The 15,030-nt window shown below is 50.1% G+C and overlaps 1 protein-coding gene across 1 annotated transcript; it reads right to left on the minus strand.

Annotated features, from left to right (window-relative positions):
• CLEC3B (C-type lectin domain family 3 member B) lies at positions 1–10,348 on the minus strand. The gene is made up of 3 exons (XM_080583543.1): positions 6,681–10,348; positions 3,065–3,163; positions 1–1,793 (listed from the first exon to the last, which is right to left on the minus strand). The coding sequence occupies exons 1-3, from the start codon at positions 6,784–6,786 to the stop codon at positions 1,393–1,395; spliced, it is 606 nt and encodes a 201-aa protein (XP_080439669.1). The 5' UTR covers positions 6,787–10,348; the 3' UTR covers positions 1–1,392.
• Between the last annotated feature and the right edge of the window lie 4,682 nt (positions 10,349–15,030).

The raw sequence follows: 15,030 nt of genomic DNA on the forward strand, positions 1-15,030 counted from the left end.
TTCCTTCAGCAAGCTATATATATATTTATTTTATATTCATTTGAACAGCAGAAAGTTTGGCAATAATGACAGCCTGGGAAGTATGCACTGTGTTTGTGCTTTTGACCCCTCCGGCTTGGCTCTCCCACACGATGTTTTGAAGACCCACCACTGTGCTGTTTTTAAGCAAAGCAACAAAACAAAATTTGTCTCACTATGAGGCTGGGTCCTGTAGGGATGCCCTCTGTCTGGCTATGCTAGGGACGTGAAGCCTGAAGGGCAGGGCCAGTACCAAGCGCTGGACTTCAAGGAACCGCTGATGCATTTCAGCCAGCAGTCAGCAAATCAATGTCAACGAGGCTGTGTTAAGCTGTCAGGGTGCTCTGCAAGCCTTTCCCATTGTTCCTATTTCTTTCTTTCTTTTTTTTAACCCTTTTCTCAGCAAAAATTTACCGAGGCCAGATCTTCAGCTGGGGGCAACTCTACGGGCACAAACTGTACTCAGCAGGTTTGTGTTTACCAAGCATTTCAGCTGGGTTTCCATCACTAAAACAAGCTATATGATTCCTAAAGTGGCTGAAGTCAGATTTCTCAGGATTCATTTTTGATAGACAGTTGTCTTTTATATGGCAGCATATTCCCTAGTAGCTTTACATTTTTGTTATTTACCTAATTACTTTCACCTTCTACTTCCAATAATGCATTTGACTGAGTATGCTGCAAGTAATCACTGCTTCCTCCATTGTACAGGAGTGTAAATAAATCTTGTGATGGGATTTTTTTTTTTAAAAAAAGGTGAGATGCTGGGGCTAGCTCCCCTACTGAAGTCAGTGAAATGTTTTCTTCTGACTGGTGAGAAAAGGGTCAACAAAAAGGGGGATGCTTTTGGGAAGGACACCCTTCTTCTCAGCATATCAGCCCATTAAGCAGAATGGTACTGGGCCGACAAGCCCAACAGCATCTCAGCATAAGGCAGAAATTAACACCCTCTGCTCTCTGAAACAGGACCTGATCCCCGAATTGGGCTTGCAGGAGAGCAAAGCCGGAGGAGAAGGCACAGACTGGCATTGCTGGTGTCCCAGCAAGGTTCAGCGAGGTGGGAATGGAGACTGCAGAGTGACAGCCCGGGCCTCTGAAGTGGCTGTTGGCGAGGCCGGGCTGTCACGCTGGTTCTTCGCAGAAACCACCTCATAAATTCCCTGTGTACAAAAATATATCTATGGATCATGCCTTAGGGGGAAGGATGCGAACGGGGCTGGATGCGGCCGAGTGAAAGGCAGCACAGCTCTGACCCGAAGCCGGGCTGTGGTGGCTGCCCAGGCCGTGGTGCTACGTGAAGGTGCGTGTGGGCCCGCGCGTGTGCGTGCACACCGGCGTGTGCACGTAGCCACCCTATAGCTCTATACAGCCCTGCTACACGATCATGAACTGGCAGACGTACGGCAGCTGCTCCTTGCACTTCTTGTCAAACCACTTGCCCACCGCCGCCCCCGACAGGGCCGCGCAGTTTTCCAGCTTGCCACCGTCGGGCTGGGTGGTGATCTCGGTCTCCCAGTTCTTGTAGCGGATGGGGCCGCCCGCCATGTCGACCCACTTGCCCTCGGCCGCCATGTCGTTGAGGCCCAGCCAGATCTCCGCCTCGGCCCCGATGCTCTTGCGCATGTAGTCGTAGAGCGCGTCGTTCTCCTCCCCGTTCTGCGGCGTGCCGAGCGTGCCGCCCTGCGAGATGCAGTGCTCGCTGGCCTCGTGGTACGTCTTGCTCTCAGAGAACGCCAGGTAGCATTTTAGGTGAATTTTGGTGCCTTTCAGGCAGACTGAGAGGTCGCCGCACGGATGGGACAGAGAGAGAAGAAGGGAATTGGTTTTAAAATCGGCACTCATTTCTTGGGCAAGCCGTGGTGCTGCTGCCAGCAGCACAAGCATCCCTAGGGGGCCCCTCACACCTATGTCCCATGTGGGAAGGATGTGGCCTCCACGTTTGGAACCCCCCCCCAAAAAGGGTCTGAGGGTGCCCATGTCTCTGTTTGTCTTCAGTGTCCCCTCTCCCTGTCTGTTCTCTCTCCGAAATGGAGCTGTGCTTTCTCGCCTCGGGAGGCAACATTTGTCTCTGCTGGGGGCTGGAGTGTTTTGGAAAAAACAGCCTGCAATTCCAATTCAACCATCTTGATTATGCAAGCGCGAAAAAAAATCTTTTTTTTTAATAGGTTTTGATCAGAAGTGTTGTGCTTGCATAGCTTGAGGTCTTCAGAGGAAATATCTACTTGCCTCTGATTTTAATGTTAAGAGCAGCGATTTTTAAAAATTTTTAAGCTTTAAACCCTGAGAGTGCAGGGTACTCTATCCAAACAATAGCTAATCAGAGCCATTCGTTAATATCCAGACCAATTACATCTCAGTGAATGTGAGCTTGGATCTAAAGCCTTGATTTTGCTTGTGTTTCTTTCTTTTAGGGAGGAAATTCTCCCTAACTTGCATTTTTAGCACATTTCTGTAGCATGTTCTGCAAGTCCCTCTCCTACTGATGTCATGGAGTTTGCAGAGAATAACCATGGAGCAGGTCTGGAAAATGAACATTTTGAGACCATACTCTGTGCGTGTCACACAAGGCATGGTGGGACCGACCCCCAGCGAGGTTCCCTGGGCAAGACCACGGTATGTATGAGGGATCAGGTAACAGTCTCATTGGGCTTCAGCCAAAAGACTGCAGCAAACAAAGAGTAAACTGTGTTTGACTGAAGTGCAAAATAATCTATTAACCATCCCGCTGATTCACAGAGGAAAATGAACATCTGGCTTAGTGTCATGGAAATATCAATAGCTTTAGAAATGGGAAGCTCTAGCACATAAAGAAGGGGGCCATATGCTGCACAACTCATGTCATTAACTGCCTGAGGAGCTTCCTCTGCCTGAAGGAACTGCAACGAGGCCATGCATTGCTTTGATCCCCAGCTCTCTCCCTGTGATGGACACCTCATCACAGAGTGCTTGGGCATCCCTTGTCGATATGTATGGAGCAATGGTAACTGCTTTATAAGCAGCTCATCTCTCAAAGTGAAAGCCACGCCTTCTTCAAGGACTCCTTTACCTGTCTGAAGTGCTTGCTTTTCCTTCAGTAAAGCAACCTCCTGAGAGATGTTGTCAATCATGGCCTTCAGGTCTTCAATCATTTTGAGGCTTACACCATCTGTTGGAGAAATCAAGGGAGGAGCATAAACATCCACTGCATCCCCAAGGGAGGCAGCTGAAGCTGTTCCTATAATCAAAAATCCCCATTTCCCTGCCTGCAGAGAAAGACAAATAAAAAGCATCCACAAAGCTAACGTCTGTCCCCTAGCACACCCATCAGAGAGGATATTTGCTCTCTAGCCTGGTTGCACCAGCAGCCTGGATTCCTACACTGGCAGGCACGCCATCACAGCTACCTCTTCCCCCTCCCTGCCTGGGGACAGGTACCAAAAAAAGAGCCAGAGCTGGTCTTCTGCCATGAGAAGATGCTTCCTTGGCTGGGGAGTTGGTTGTGGCCTCCTACCAAAGCCTGTGTCTTGCTAGGTGTGTTGCCTCTGGCATTGTAGATGCTCTTACCCAGCAGACAAAGTGCTACTAGGGGAACAAGGAGATCACAGAGATGCTTTCTTACGGAAATGCGTCTTGGTCTTAAATAACAAAGACTTCTGAAGACAGCTTCCTCCTGGAACATAAAGGACAAAACCTTCTTTGCAATGAGGACCCACCCTGTTTTCCTTGCAGCCTCCTTTGTAAAGCTAGTCAGGCTCACACACTCCCTGCTGCAAGCCACCATAATGTCTCCTAAGACAAGGAGATGCGAAGGAGCTGAAAAAACCTTTGGTAAGATTTTGCTAGCCTTGAACAGCAACCTGTGGCTTAGCACCAGCTGGTCATCAGACCCTGGTTTCTCCTGCATAGGAGCAGAAGAGCCAGTTATGGCATGGAGGTGGGAGATCAGACACTAGGGAATTTGTATCATTGCACTGTCCCTGCTCAGGTGCTGCTGCTTCATCTCTCCTGGTGTAAGCAGCTGGGAGTCAGAGGGATCAGGAGGAGGGCTTTAAGCTGCTTTACTCCTTGCTCAATTAACTTTAACGGGTCCGGTTAATACTAAGGCACTAGCTATTATTTTGGTGCCTTTAATGAAACGCTTTGTGGGAAACAGCTAATTAACTAACAGTCTTGTTCATCCATGTCTCTTGCAGCACAACAAACGTCCCCCAGGTTTAAGTAACATCCGAAGGCCATGGTGAGATATCCTTAGTGAGCCTTGGGGCAGCTCCAGCTGGGTTTGCTGTGCCAGTCTCATGCTGGAGGGTCCCTGACACACTGGAAGGTGGACACATCTCTTTGATAACTACCCTGTCCTGCTCACTGCCAGGTTTCCAAGTCATTGGCTTCCAAGTCATTCCTGCAGCAGTAACTTCGCCTGAGGAGAAGAGGGATCCAGCAACAAAATCATTAATTATTTTTTTTTTTGGTGAAAAAGGATTCATATTTCTGGCAACTCCTTTCCACTGGTTGATTTGCACTTCAGCCAAAAAGCAAGTGCCATGGCTATGTCAGCAAATGCTGATTTTTCTATTTTTTATTCTTTTTTTTGCCAGCCGTATTTTCCTGTGTACTTCTATGTCCTCAAGGCCCAGCCTATCCCTGGAGCACAGGAGGGGCCGGAGCACCACCGCACAGATTTTGTATTGCTGGAAATGTTCACAGGCACTTTCTGAGGTCCCTTCCTTACTAACAAGAAGCTATGGGATCACACAAGAATTTGGGGCAGATTCAGGAGCCCAACTCAGCCTCTACTCACTGATTTAAGAATCTGGACTCCAAATACCTTTAAAATACATGAGAGCTACACAGAGGTGCTCCCCCTGTGCCCTCATGGCCCCTGTCATGGCCGTGATGAGGGGTCCCCAGCCTGGACCCCGGAGGCATCGCCCCAGGCAGGGCTCAGGGGGAGTTCACTGAACTGCTGTGGCTGGAAAAATTACCGGGCAGCAATCTGAGGGGGGAGGGAAACACAGGCAAAGCGAACGTGTTATTTCAGCATTTTCAAAATGCTGTGTTTTGGCTTTTTCACATTGAAATGGCACCATTTTTGTTCTGAAGCAGATCCAAATGTAAGCGATAATTACATCATGTAAAAAGAAGAAAAAGCCCAAGAAAAGAAAAGAAAAAAAGAGAACTGAAGAAGCTTGGCTCGAAGCATCATTTTCTTTTCTAACACTCGTGGCTTGGCCCTGCAGATTAAAGAGCTCGAACCCAACAAAAAGCCTGACCCCGTGATGGCCTCACCCTGCCCAAACCACTCCGGAGAAGGGCTGGGGACAGGAAGGTGACATCCTGCCCTTGTCACGGGTGGGCTTGGAGGTGGCAAGGGGTTGGGGCCAAGAGGAGTCCCTCCAGGGATTATGAGTGCTTTCCTCACTCCTTCTGCACCCCCCTGGTGCTTGTCAAAGTTGGAAATCTGTTAACCCAGCAGTGCCGAGCACTTCCAGTAAAGGCAGGGCGCCTAACCTGCCACGGGGCTGGATGCAGCCAGCCAAAAAATGCCAGGCTAGTGCGGATTCTTCTTTTCCCCACAGAAAACTTGACCTCTCCTGTGGTGAGAAACCCTGAGGAAAAACAATGCCTCCAGCTCTTTCATATGGCTTGATTTCCAGGGGGGGAAAAAAAAATTGGCCCCTCAAAAAAGTGGCTTAGGTTGGAGATCGTTTTTCCTGTCCCAAAGGTGATGTTTCTCCCATCACGTTTGGTTTTTTTTTTTCCTCCCACCTTCCTGTCACCCGTTGGTTACAGTCAGCATTTCCAGTGATATGGAGAGAAAGATAAGGTTTCCCTAAGAAATGAGCTGCTCTCCTGGCACATCCCAGCAGTGCAATGCAGACAAATGCCCCGCACCAGTCCAGGAGGGCACTTCTGCTGCAGAAGGCAGGCACAAGGCACCGACGTGGGCTCAGCAGATACGGAGCGCTTTCATAGAAAGATCCGCTGGGAGAAAATGGAAAAGTTTCTCAAGGACAGGACCCGACAAAAATAGCCGCCGGGAGAGCGTGCGGGGCAGCCCGGCCAAACAAAATTCCTGGGATGCTTGCTCCTTGCTCTCGGGTCTGCTCCAAAGGGCAAAGCCAAGCGCAGGCGACTGCAGCCGGACCCAGCAGCGGGCAGGATCGCACGCCACGGGCTGCAGCACCGGCCGCCTGCTTACCTGCCCTGTCCTCTGCGCTGTGCCACGGGGAGGAAGGACTTTAAATGCTTTAAAACAAAGAGCCCTGCTGCTGTTTAATGAGTGATACAGCGCTGCTTTTGCCTGCCTGCTCCTGGCTGCAAATCTGCAACAGCTGTCTGGCATCTAGCGCTTAATGTCTTCCGAAAAAATGAATGAGTAGAGGTAGGGGTCGTAGAAACGGAGACGTTAGTAAGGGGAAAGTCTGGGGAGAACCTTAGAACATGGGAAATAGGGTGCCCTACAACGCTCAAAACGAATGTAGTCAGGGCAGCAACGTGCCCAAACCATTTCAGTATCCTTGCTAGTTTACAGAAGGACTACACAAGCACTCCCGCGGGAGGTAGAAAAAAGACACCCGATTAAGTTTTAAATGCTTTTTTTAAAAGCTTCATCACAGCAGTCTTAAACAACCAGACTAATTGCATCCCCCCAAGCCAGGCAGGGTCCCCGAGGCTCTGCTCACCTTTCTTGGCCGCCGCCGGCTTCTGCCGCCCCTTGCCGTTTTGCTGGCCGGAGACCTGGGCGAGGGAGACGAGGCAGAGGAGCAGGCAGGCTCCCCGCAGCACCATGCCGCTGCCGTCCGGAGCCGAGAGGAGCTGGAGTGAGGCTGCTCTGCCCCTGGACAGCCTGCTTAGCACCGGCTTTAATCAAAACTGTCTGGCCAAGAAAGAAGTCTCCAGGCTTCCAGCAGCCGCCCGGCCGCAGGGAGGGTTCAGGCGGCTCCGGCCAATGCTGAGAATGGCCCAGCCAGCTTTCGTTTCTCAGCCCGCTGCTTGTTTTTGTTATAAAACAAAACAAAACAAAACAAAATAAACCAAACGCAAAACGCCACAAGCCTGCTGAGAGGCGACTCGGCTAAACATAAGGGAAAGGCTGGGAATATAGCTGGGGTGGTTTCCTATGGGTTTCTGCACAGGGATTGAGCTCACGTTTCAGTGATGGAGATGGCGACATGAAGCACAAAAAATGGGGTTTGGGTGGCAGAGGGAACACAGCCCCTCTGCGGGGCTGCCTGCAAGGGGTGCTGCCAGTGCCCAAGCACCCAGCTCCTGCCACGGTGCCACCCCAAGCACCCCAGGGAAATTTTGGGCTACCACCCTGCAAAGGGCTGCTGTGGACCCCCTGCTTGAGTGCAGACAAATAGGGCTGTAGGGCTTGCTTTTCTAGCTCACAGTAGCTTCTGTAACTTTATTTTTGGGCCCCTCTCCCAAAGGGGGATGCTGCGCACAGCATTCTTTTGGTGCATGTGCCCCCCATGTTTCTCCCTTCACTTCCCTCAGAAGCTGTAGCGCCAGTGCTTGTTCTCCTGGGGATTAAACAAAGGCATCCACACAAGTGTTCTTCCCACAGCTAACAAAAAATAAGACCAAGCCAGCTTCCCTTGCTCGCCAGGCCGGGCAGCAGAGGCTGATGATAATGCAGGATAAGGAGGCGCTGGCTCTGTGCTGTGCCCTTGCTGGCGGCTTGGTGCCCGGCGTCTGGGACCTGCCTGGGGCTGACCTTGTTACCAGCACTGCTGTTCTTTGTACCCGTGAGGCTGGGGACAGAGCTCTGGGCTTTTGGATCTCGGTATTAACCCCTGTGTGCCACTACAGGGAGAGCTGCCGGCTTTGCCACTGCCTTTATTGCTTTTTCCCCCCTCTGGCGATGCTTGTGCTGTTCAGAATCAAAATCTAAGAGTGCTCTTTGCACTTAAAAAAAATGGTATGTGCCATTGTAGAGCACCCAAAGCATCTCTTTGCCAGGTCTGCAAAAGCGCTGAGATGCTTGGTAAGGCTCAGGGGCTGTGAAACCCCAGCTGATGCTTCACACCCACTGCACTGGAGTCAAAATGAGCACCTGGGGGGTCTTCCCTGTGGCCACCCTCAAGGTAGGTGACAGAATACACTTTGAAACTTGTGTATTCACTCAGTTTAGGGAATGTTTAGTCTTCTAAATAACCCTGAGCTGTAGCAGATAAATGGGCTGCGCTTGACTTTGGGTGGTGGCAACGTGGCCCACAGAAAGATGCTTTGCCCTTGCAGGGTCCCAGGTGACTTCAGAGCAACCTAAACTGAAATCCCTGCCTGATTTTTCAGGTGCTGCAGTTGCAGCACAAGCAGGCAAGTCCTTCCTGCAGCAGGAACAGGATTCTCTGAGCAAGTGGAAGAAATTCGTGTGAGGAGATGAGAGGGAGCGCAGACACGTAGGAGAACAAAGCGCGCTCTGTATCCGTCATTAACCATAAATCCTTTCCGAAGAAGGAAGGCAAGATGCTGCCCAGCACACTGTGAACCACTGGAGCTGCTTGAGCATAAAGGGCCTGAGATAAACAGGGGTGTGCCTGGAAAAAGAGCTGCTGTGGATTTAGTTTGGCTACCGCCATGTTACACTCCCCAGCGCTTGTGCTGAATAAGCAAAACCCTGCCCTGACATCCCACCTGGACAGAGCTCAGCTGCAGTCCAAATTTCGAAGCCAAGGAAGTGGGTTTGGTTTCCATTCCCTGTCACCACACACAAAATCCTACTCAGACTTAAGCAGGAGAACAAATATTTGGGGGGATTTGCCGTCCTCTCTCCTGGACTACCCCGAAGTAGGATGGAGCCCGACACCTACGCACACATGCACGTTCCCTTCCCTTGACACCCAAGCAGCATCTCTCTTTCCAAAAGTACTTTTGGTCAGCTCAGCACCTCCTGGTTTTCCTTGGCTCCAGGTTTGCTCGCTTGTCATTTCTTTGATTAATGTCCTGCCACATGGGGGAAAACTGAATCGCTCTTTGTTGCTGCCTGTGAAACTGACAGCCCTGATGTGGAGGCACCTGAACCCTAACCGCAGGTTTTTGGTGGCTGTGGTTTCCAAAAGGAGGCGTTGACTCGATCCGTAGCTGCTGTACGGTGGCCTGCTTATATGGACTGAAAAAAGAAATGCTTGGCCCTGTAAACCTCCTAAACCCACAGGAACTCACCCAACAGGACCGAGCTGCTGTGCTGCTGCAGCAGGTCCAGAACAGGGGATGCTTTGGGGGAAGGGACGTGTAAAAAGCCAGAGGGCCCCTGCCTCAACCACACACCCACCCTGTCCGGGCTTCTGCTGAAGCCAGAGGCCGTGGTCCAGCTGAACGACACGAGTATCAGTGGTCTTCTGCGAGCCGGCACTTTGGCCACAAGTCCTGCTTTTGGATCTGGGTGACTCACACATACTGTGTAAGCGAGGCGTGGGAGGTGGGTAGAGGTAATCCTTTTCGTTAGATGAACTAATATAAATGGGAGACATCGGTGAGGTTTTGGCCACTGTATGTAACGTTTCCCCTTGGGGGCTGAAAGAGAAGCAGCAAAGTCCAGAGCTGAAGAGCAGCAGCTGGGAGCTTCATTAAGCACGGCCCACCCAAGGGAAGGGAGCGGGGGCCTGGGGAAAGAGAGGGGCAGGTAACTCACAGCAGGGCTCACAAGAGTGAGGAAGGTGACAACGTGCCAAGAAACCAATTTTTGATCGCAATTAAAAATAAAGATCTGTGCAGTTATGAATTTTCCAGTAAAAGCACTTTACTCCCTTATTTCAAGCCAGGTCTCCCAGTCAGACAGACAGCAGCTCCCGTCAGCTGTAAGGAAACTGGTCTGAGATGAAAAAAGAGGGCAAAAGAAAGCACGCTGAGGGAACCTGTCCCAGGGCTGTGAGGAGCTGGGGGGAAGCAGTCAGAAAAGTTGACGTGGCTCTGGGAAACCCAGTAAGCAGGCTGGGATGCTGGGCTTGGAGGGATTTCAGTTCGCAGAACAGTGGTTGGAAAAGGCCCGTGGAAGGAAGCTGGATGCTCCTGGCAGTGATGCAAGGCTGTGATGTCGTGCCCGGCTGGGCAAGGAAACGGGCAGTGAGATCAGAGGTGATTTTGATTCAGCTCCTAGGAAATGAGCGGGGATTGCCAAGGCAAGAAGTGCGCGAGTGCCGCCGCACAATGGCTGGAAGGTGGGAGGGTGGACAAGGGAAGGTAACAGGTTTCACACGGTTATCATCAAGGTGGGCAATTCCCAGCCCGGGCTTTTCAAGGCTAAGACATCAGTTCAAAGCAGCCTCAAAGGAACAGGAGAGAAGCAGTGGTGGACAGTAAAAAAGCACGCCCCGAGGACATGGGGACAACAGGAGAAAGTCTCTGGTGCTGGCCACCTCGTGAACTCGTGCTGGCATTGCTCCTGATTTCCACCAGCACAAACAACATCAGAACAGGTTCAAATGGAAAGAGCTGAATCTATGGATCATTGTTTGTAAGACCAATAGAGAAGGAACGCGATAATAGTTCAGGAAAGGGTGGTTTTCATGAGGACAATGATGGGGAAAATCAGGGAGTCAGCACTTTGCCAAAATGTTCTCCCTAGCACCAACACTAGGAAACTGGCTCCGAGCCTGGGGAGGGAGCTTTCCCATCCCATGCCACAGCAGGCACGGCTCACTTCCCTACCCTGTGCTCTCCAAGGGTCACAGGACAGAAGGATCTGTGCAAAAAGACATCCTCGGGCCTTAAACTGAATCGTTTAAACCAAACACGGAGAGCTTGAGTGCCAGCAGCTGCTCAAAATGCCCCCGTTTCCAGCAGGAGCAGCACCGAAGGACTTAACCTCCCTTCTGCCTGGAGCACGCAGACCCTGTTGGGCTAGGGGCAGACCTGGCTGTCTTCACTGCTGTTATTTGCTGCCCATCATCCATACCACAAAGTCTGACCGGCCTCAGCAACTGTGATCTTTTGAGTCTAAATCAAGGAAGTTGGATCTGATCTGCAAGTGGTGTGACAAGAACTTGGGTGCCTGCATCGCTGATCCCACTCTCGTCTGGAGAGCAGGATGACAAGAGATGTTTATGGAGCTCGTAAGATAACCTTAGCCTTATTAAAGCGTTCCAGTGGATAAAACTGAGGCTGAAACCATCACTGGGGAGTCATTAACAACAGCACGCCTATGAGCCAAGTGCTGTTGTGCAGGAACAGCAAAAACACGTTAGCGGACAGCGAGAAATGCAGCTAATTAAAGAAAGAGCAGAGGGGCCATGGTCTCTCTGCAGAGATAGGTGCCCAAGTGCCCAGCCTTTAGCCTGGCTTTGTTCTATTTGCAGCTCCATGAAACACACGGGAACTGCAGATGGCTGGGAAATCAGGCCACTGTGACTTAGACCGCTGGCTTGCAGGCTGAAGCACGTCAGCGTGGATGCTGACGTTGGCCAACACTGACCTAGGAAGGAACACCAGCTCCTGCTGTCACAGGACGTGGGCTCTGGAGGCAGAAGAGGCACTTCCATGGGGATAGCCATGGTCCTGGATTTTACCTGGTTTTGGTTGGTCATTATAGAGAGACCGGCTCAGAGAGTAAGCAGCAGCAAATCCCCATTTATTTCACCAGTCACTGAGCGTGCAGCAGTGTGTGGTCAGGCCTCTCGATGAGACTCTGGGACTCCAAGGCACCACAAAAAGAAACAGGCTGGAGGGACTGGGCGTTCAGAGCACCCGCCTGAAACCTGCACCACGCAGCTGCCTCCCTGACAGCGATGCCGGTGAAGGCTGCCTGCGCGAGGCACAGCCAACAGGAGCACCCACGTCTTGTCTTCGTGGCAGCAGCTGGCTCATGCGGGAGTGTGAACGGGCAGGAGCCTAGCAGCAGACGAGGGGTCTGGGAGCAGGATCAGACAGTGCTGAAAGAAGTTTTCATAAAGCCTGACTGCGGGCAGGATGGCCCCTCGCCTCCCCGTCGCCTCGCTCCCCCCTAAGGGGAGAAGCAGCTCTGCTCCCTCCCAAACTAAACGCTTGCAATGCTGAACCCCTGCTGTTGTTGCAAAACGTTGGCTGGTCGGGTTTCCCAGGCTCGGAGAGCCTGCTGGGTGTCACCCCGACTGCAAGCACAGATCAGAGGAACACAAGCAGCAAACCAGCCACATCTGCTGACGACAGCCTAGCCATCTTCTGCCTCCAGCAGCCTGTGTCAGACCTTTGGGATACACGGGGGAGGTGGGGGGACACACAAAAACCAAGCTAACGAAAAGGTAAACTGCAGCTGGGTGCTTTTTGGGCAACACAAGCAGAAACCTAGCTGGAGTCACCATCTCCAGCGCACAGCTTTCAGCTTCTCGACACTCCCAGCAGAAGCAATTAATTCCTGGGACAAACACAGAGCTATCCTGCTCCACAGATGTTTCCTCTTAGTCCTACTGGACTCAAGTCAATGAAAACGTGGCAGTATCTGCACAGCAACACATGGAACTTTCCACCAGCCCAAATGGGAACAGGAGCAGGCTCAGTTGAAGCCTTTATGAAAAATCTCCAACTGCTATTTTTGTTTGGGGTGGAAGGGAGGAGTTAAAGAGAGCTAAGAAAATAGAAACGGGCAGCAGAGGCCTTTGCATGCCTGAGAACCACGGTCTCAGAGATTTCTTGGCAGATGTTGTATCAACTGGGAGAGCTGCAGGCCCTTTTACCCTTATCCGCGCTTTGTTTACCCATTTGGGACAGGAGTTGGTAGCAGCAAGTCCCCAGGGGCAGCTGAGACGAACCAGCAGCTGTGCAATACTTCTGGCTGGGCTCATTATTTACATCTCAGGGGTAGAAGCAACCCCGGGCTGAACCGGGGTCACACTCCGCCCCGCTGCTTTTCAGTGCCGTTAGGTGGGAGGTAGGGAGCTTGTGGACGGAGCAGGACCCTTTGAAGACCCCCAGTTCATCCTGTGCCTGCTTACACACCTACAGAACCACGGGGAGGAGGACACACGTGGTTAGAGGAGCTGCTGTGGACATTTGCACCACGTTAGTTTACACTGACACTCTCGGGAATTGCTTGGAAGCATTTTATGACCAAGGTGGGCATTTTGGTACACACATCTGCTCCACAGGTGTCCCTGTGTTGGAAGCAGACACAGCTGGTCAGGTAGCAAGAATTTGCTTTTAGGTATGTGAGCACAAAGCCCAGATCTCAGCCGGGCTAAGTATTTACTTTCCCTACTAAGAAGTGGGTCAGTTAACACACCTGAAACATGGTGAGGTGAGGTTTCCTGTTTCTTTTTTCCCCAGCTCCCATAGCAATTAATTTAAAATAAAAAAGTCCTGGAGAGGGGAGCAGGAAGCATCCTACCACCACCAGTAGAGCCCCACTATCATCAGTAGTTTGCAAAAAATTTGAGGTTCCCTCAGCTGGAAGGCTACATAGATACATACTATTACTACCATGTTACAAAATTCACCCTGGAAATAACTCTAGGCAGCCTTCTGGTACCAAATCAGAAATCTATAATAAACCAAGCAACAGTTATTCAGAGAACAGCTGTGGTTTAAGACTCGCAATCCTCATATAGATTAACCGTTTTCTGAAGCATTAAACAATACACAACTAAACAAAAACTACCCGTGATATGTTTAAGGTACTGTAAATGTTTTTTCTCCCTTCGGTTTTCTTTCTTCCTGCATTCTTAGAAGTATTTTAGGACCTGAAGGGATTTTACGACCCGAAGTACATCATATACTTTAATACGAGCATGATTGCTTTCTCTTCTATCTACAGCTCTTCTTCAGCAAAACCCTTCCCCTTCTCCCCACCAAACATGCACCAGTCAAGAGATTTTATTTATCTGGCATTAGGAAATTAAAACAGGATATTGAACAAACACTTTTTGATTAAGAGGTAAAGGACTTCTCGATTATTATTGTAGCTTTTATCAAAATGTGTATTCAAAAGGAACCTTCTAATACAGCTGAAACACCTTGATAATTTTTTCCTGCAACTTCTCCAGTCTGATGTTTCTTCCTGTCCTGCAGGAAAAACAGCTCTTGCTCTTTGCTGCACCAGCCAACTGATGTAGGTATCCACGGCTTTGAAGACCTGGTGATACAACTTGATTGCATCTTATCTGTCACCTTCTCCTGTCTTTTTCAGCTTTGATGAAATCCATTTACAATCTTAGTGAAAGTGTAGAAGGACAAAGGTTCTCCTCTTGGTTGAACCTCTACAACTGTCTCCGTGTTCATTCCAGCTCCAGCCTAGCGAAGCCAAGACCTGCATTCTCTCAGATGTCTCCTTTGGTATTACAAATTAAGATCTAGCAGGACAACAGTGGAAGTGAGGCCTTAGCCCTGTGCCACTGCTGCCCAGCACAGCACGTAGAGGATCTTTACTGAAAGCCATTATTCTTTTCCAGCTGAACTACCAAACTCAGCAAAATTAACTTATTTTCCCTTCTACCCTAGTCATGCCCCTCCTCCTTAGCCACTGTAAGAGGTTTCAGCTAGGCTACTGTATCTGTTGGGAAAAGGGACAGAGAGAGCTCTATTAAACAAAGACATTTTGGTTTAAAATATGATTTATAAACTTGGGGCCATGTTGTATTTATAGTAAAATCTAACTGCATTTTATCCAAAGAAAAGTAAGATAATTTGAAGGAAGACTTCCAGTAAGTGCTGCTTTCTTCCTCCCATTAAGAAGAATTATCTGGATGATGAACAAAAGTGTTTTAGAGACCCAAAATCTGGCTTGTGCTGTACCAAGGACTCCCCCATATACGTTCTAAAGGACAGCAGCTGGCCCGCAGAAGTGGAACACATGCAAACAGAATTAAGTGAAACCCACACCCATCACTCTTTAAAACAGACTTGAACATTTCTCAGGCAATTCCACCAATTGCTGCTGGTGTGCCTCCTAGGTGCAGGCAGCTACCCATATGGAGAACGATCCATATTTTCTCATTGACATTTAACTACAGCTTTCTTTCAGCTTAGTAACATTTTAAAAGCTTTTAGCTGGAAGAGTGTATGTACTGCAACAAGAAATACCCCTTTTCTATATACAAACTGACACAATTGCACAATCAG

The sequence above is a fragment of the Anser brachyrhynchus genome (assembly GCF_964034855.1).
Source record: "Anser brachyrhynchus genome assembly, chromosome: 2".
Classification (NCBI taxonomy): domain Eukaryota; kingdom Metazoa; phylum Chordata; class Aves; order Anseriformes; family Anatidae; genus Anser; species Anser brachyrhynchus.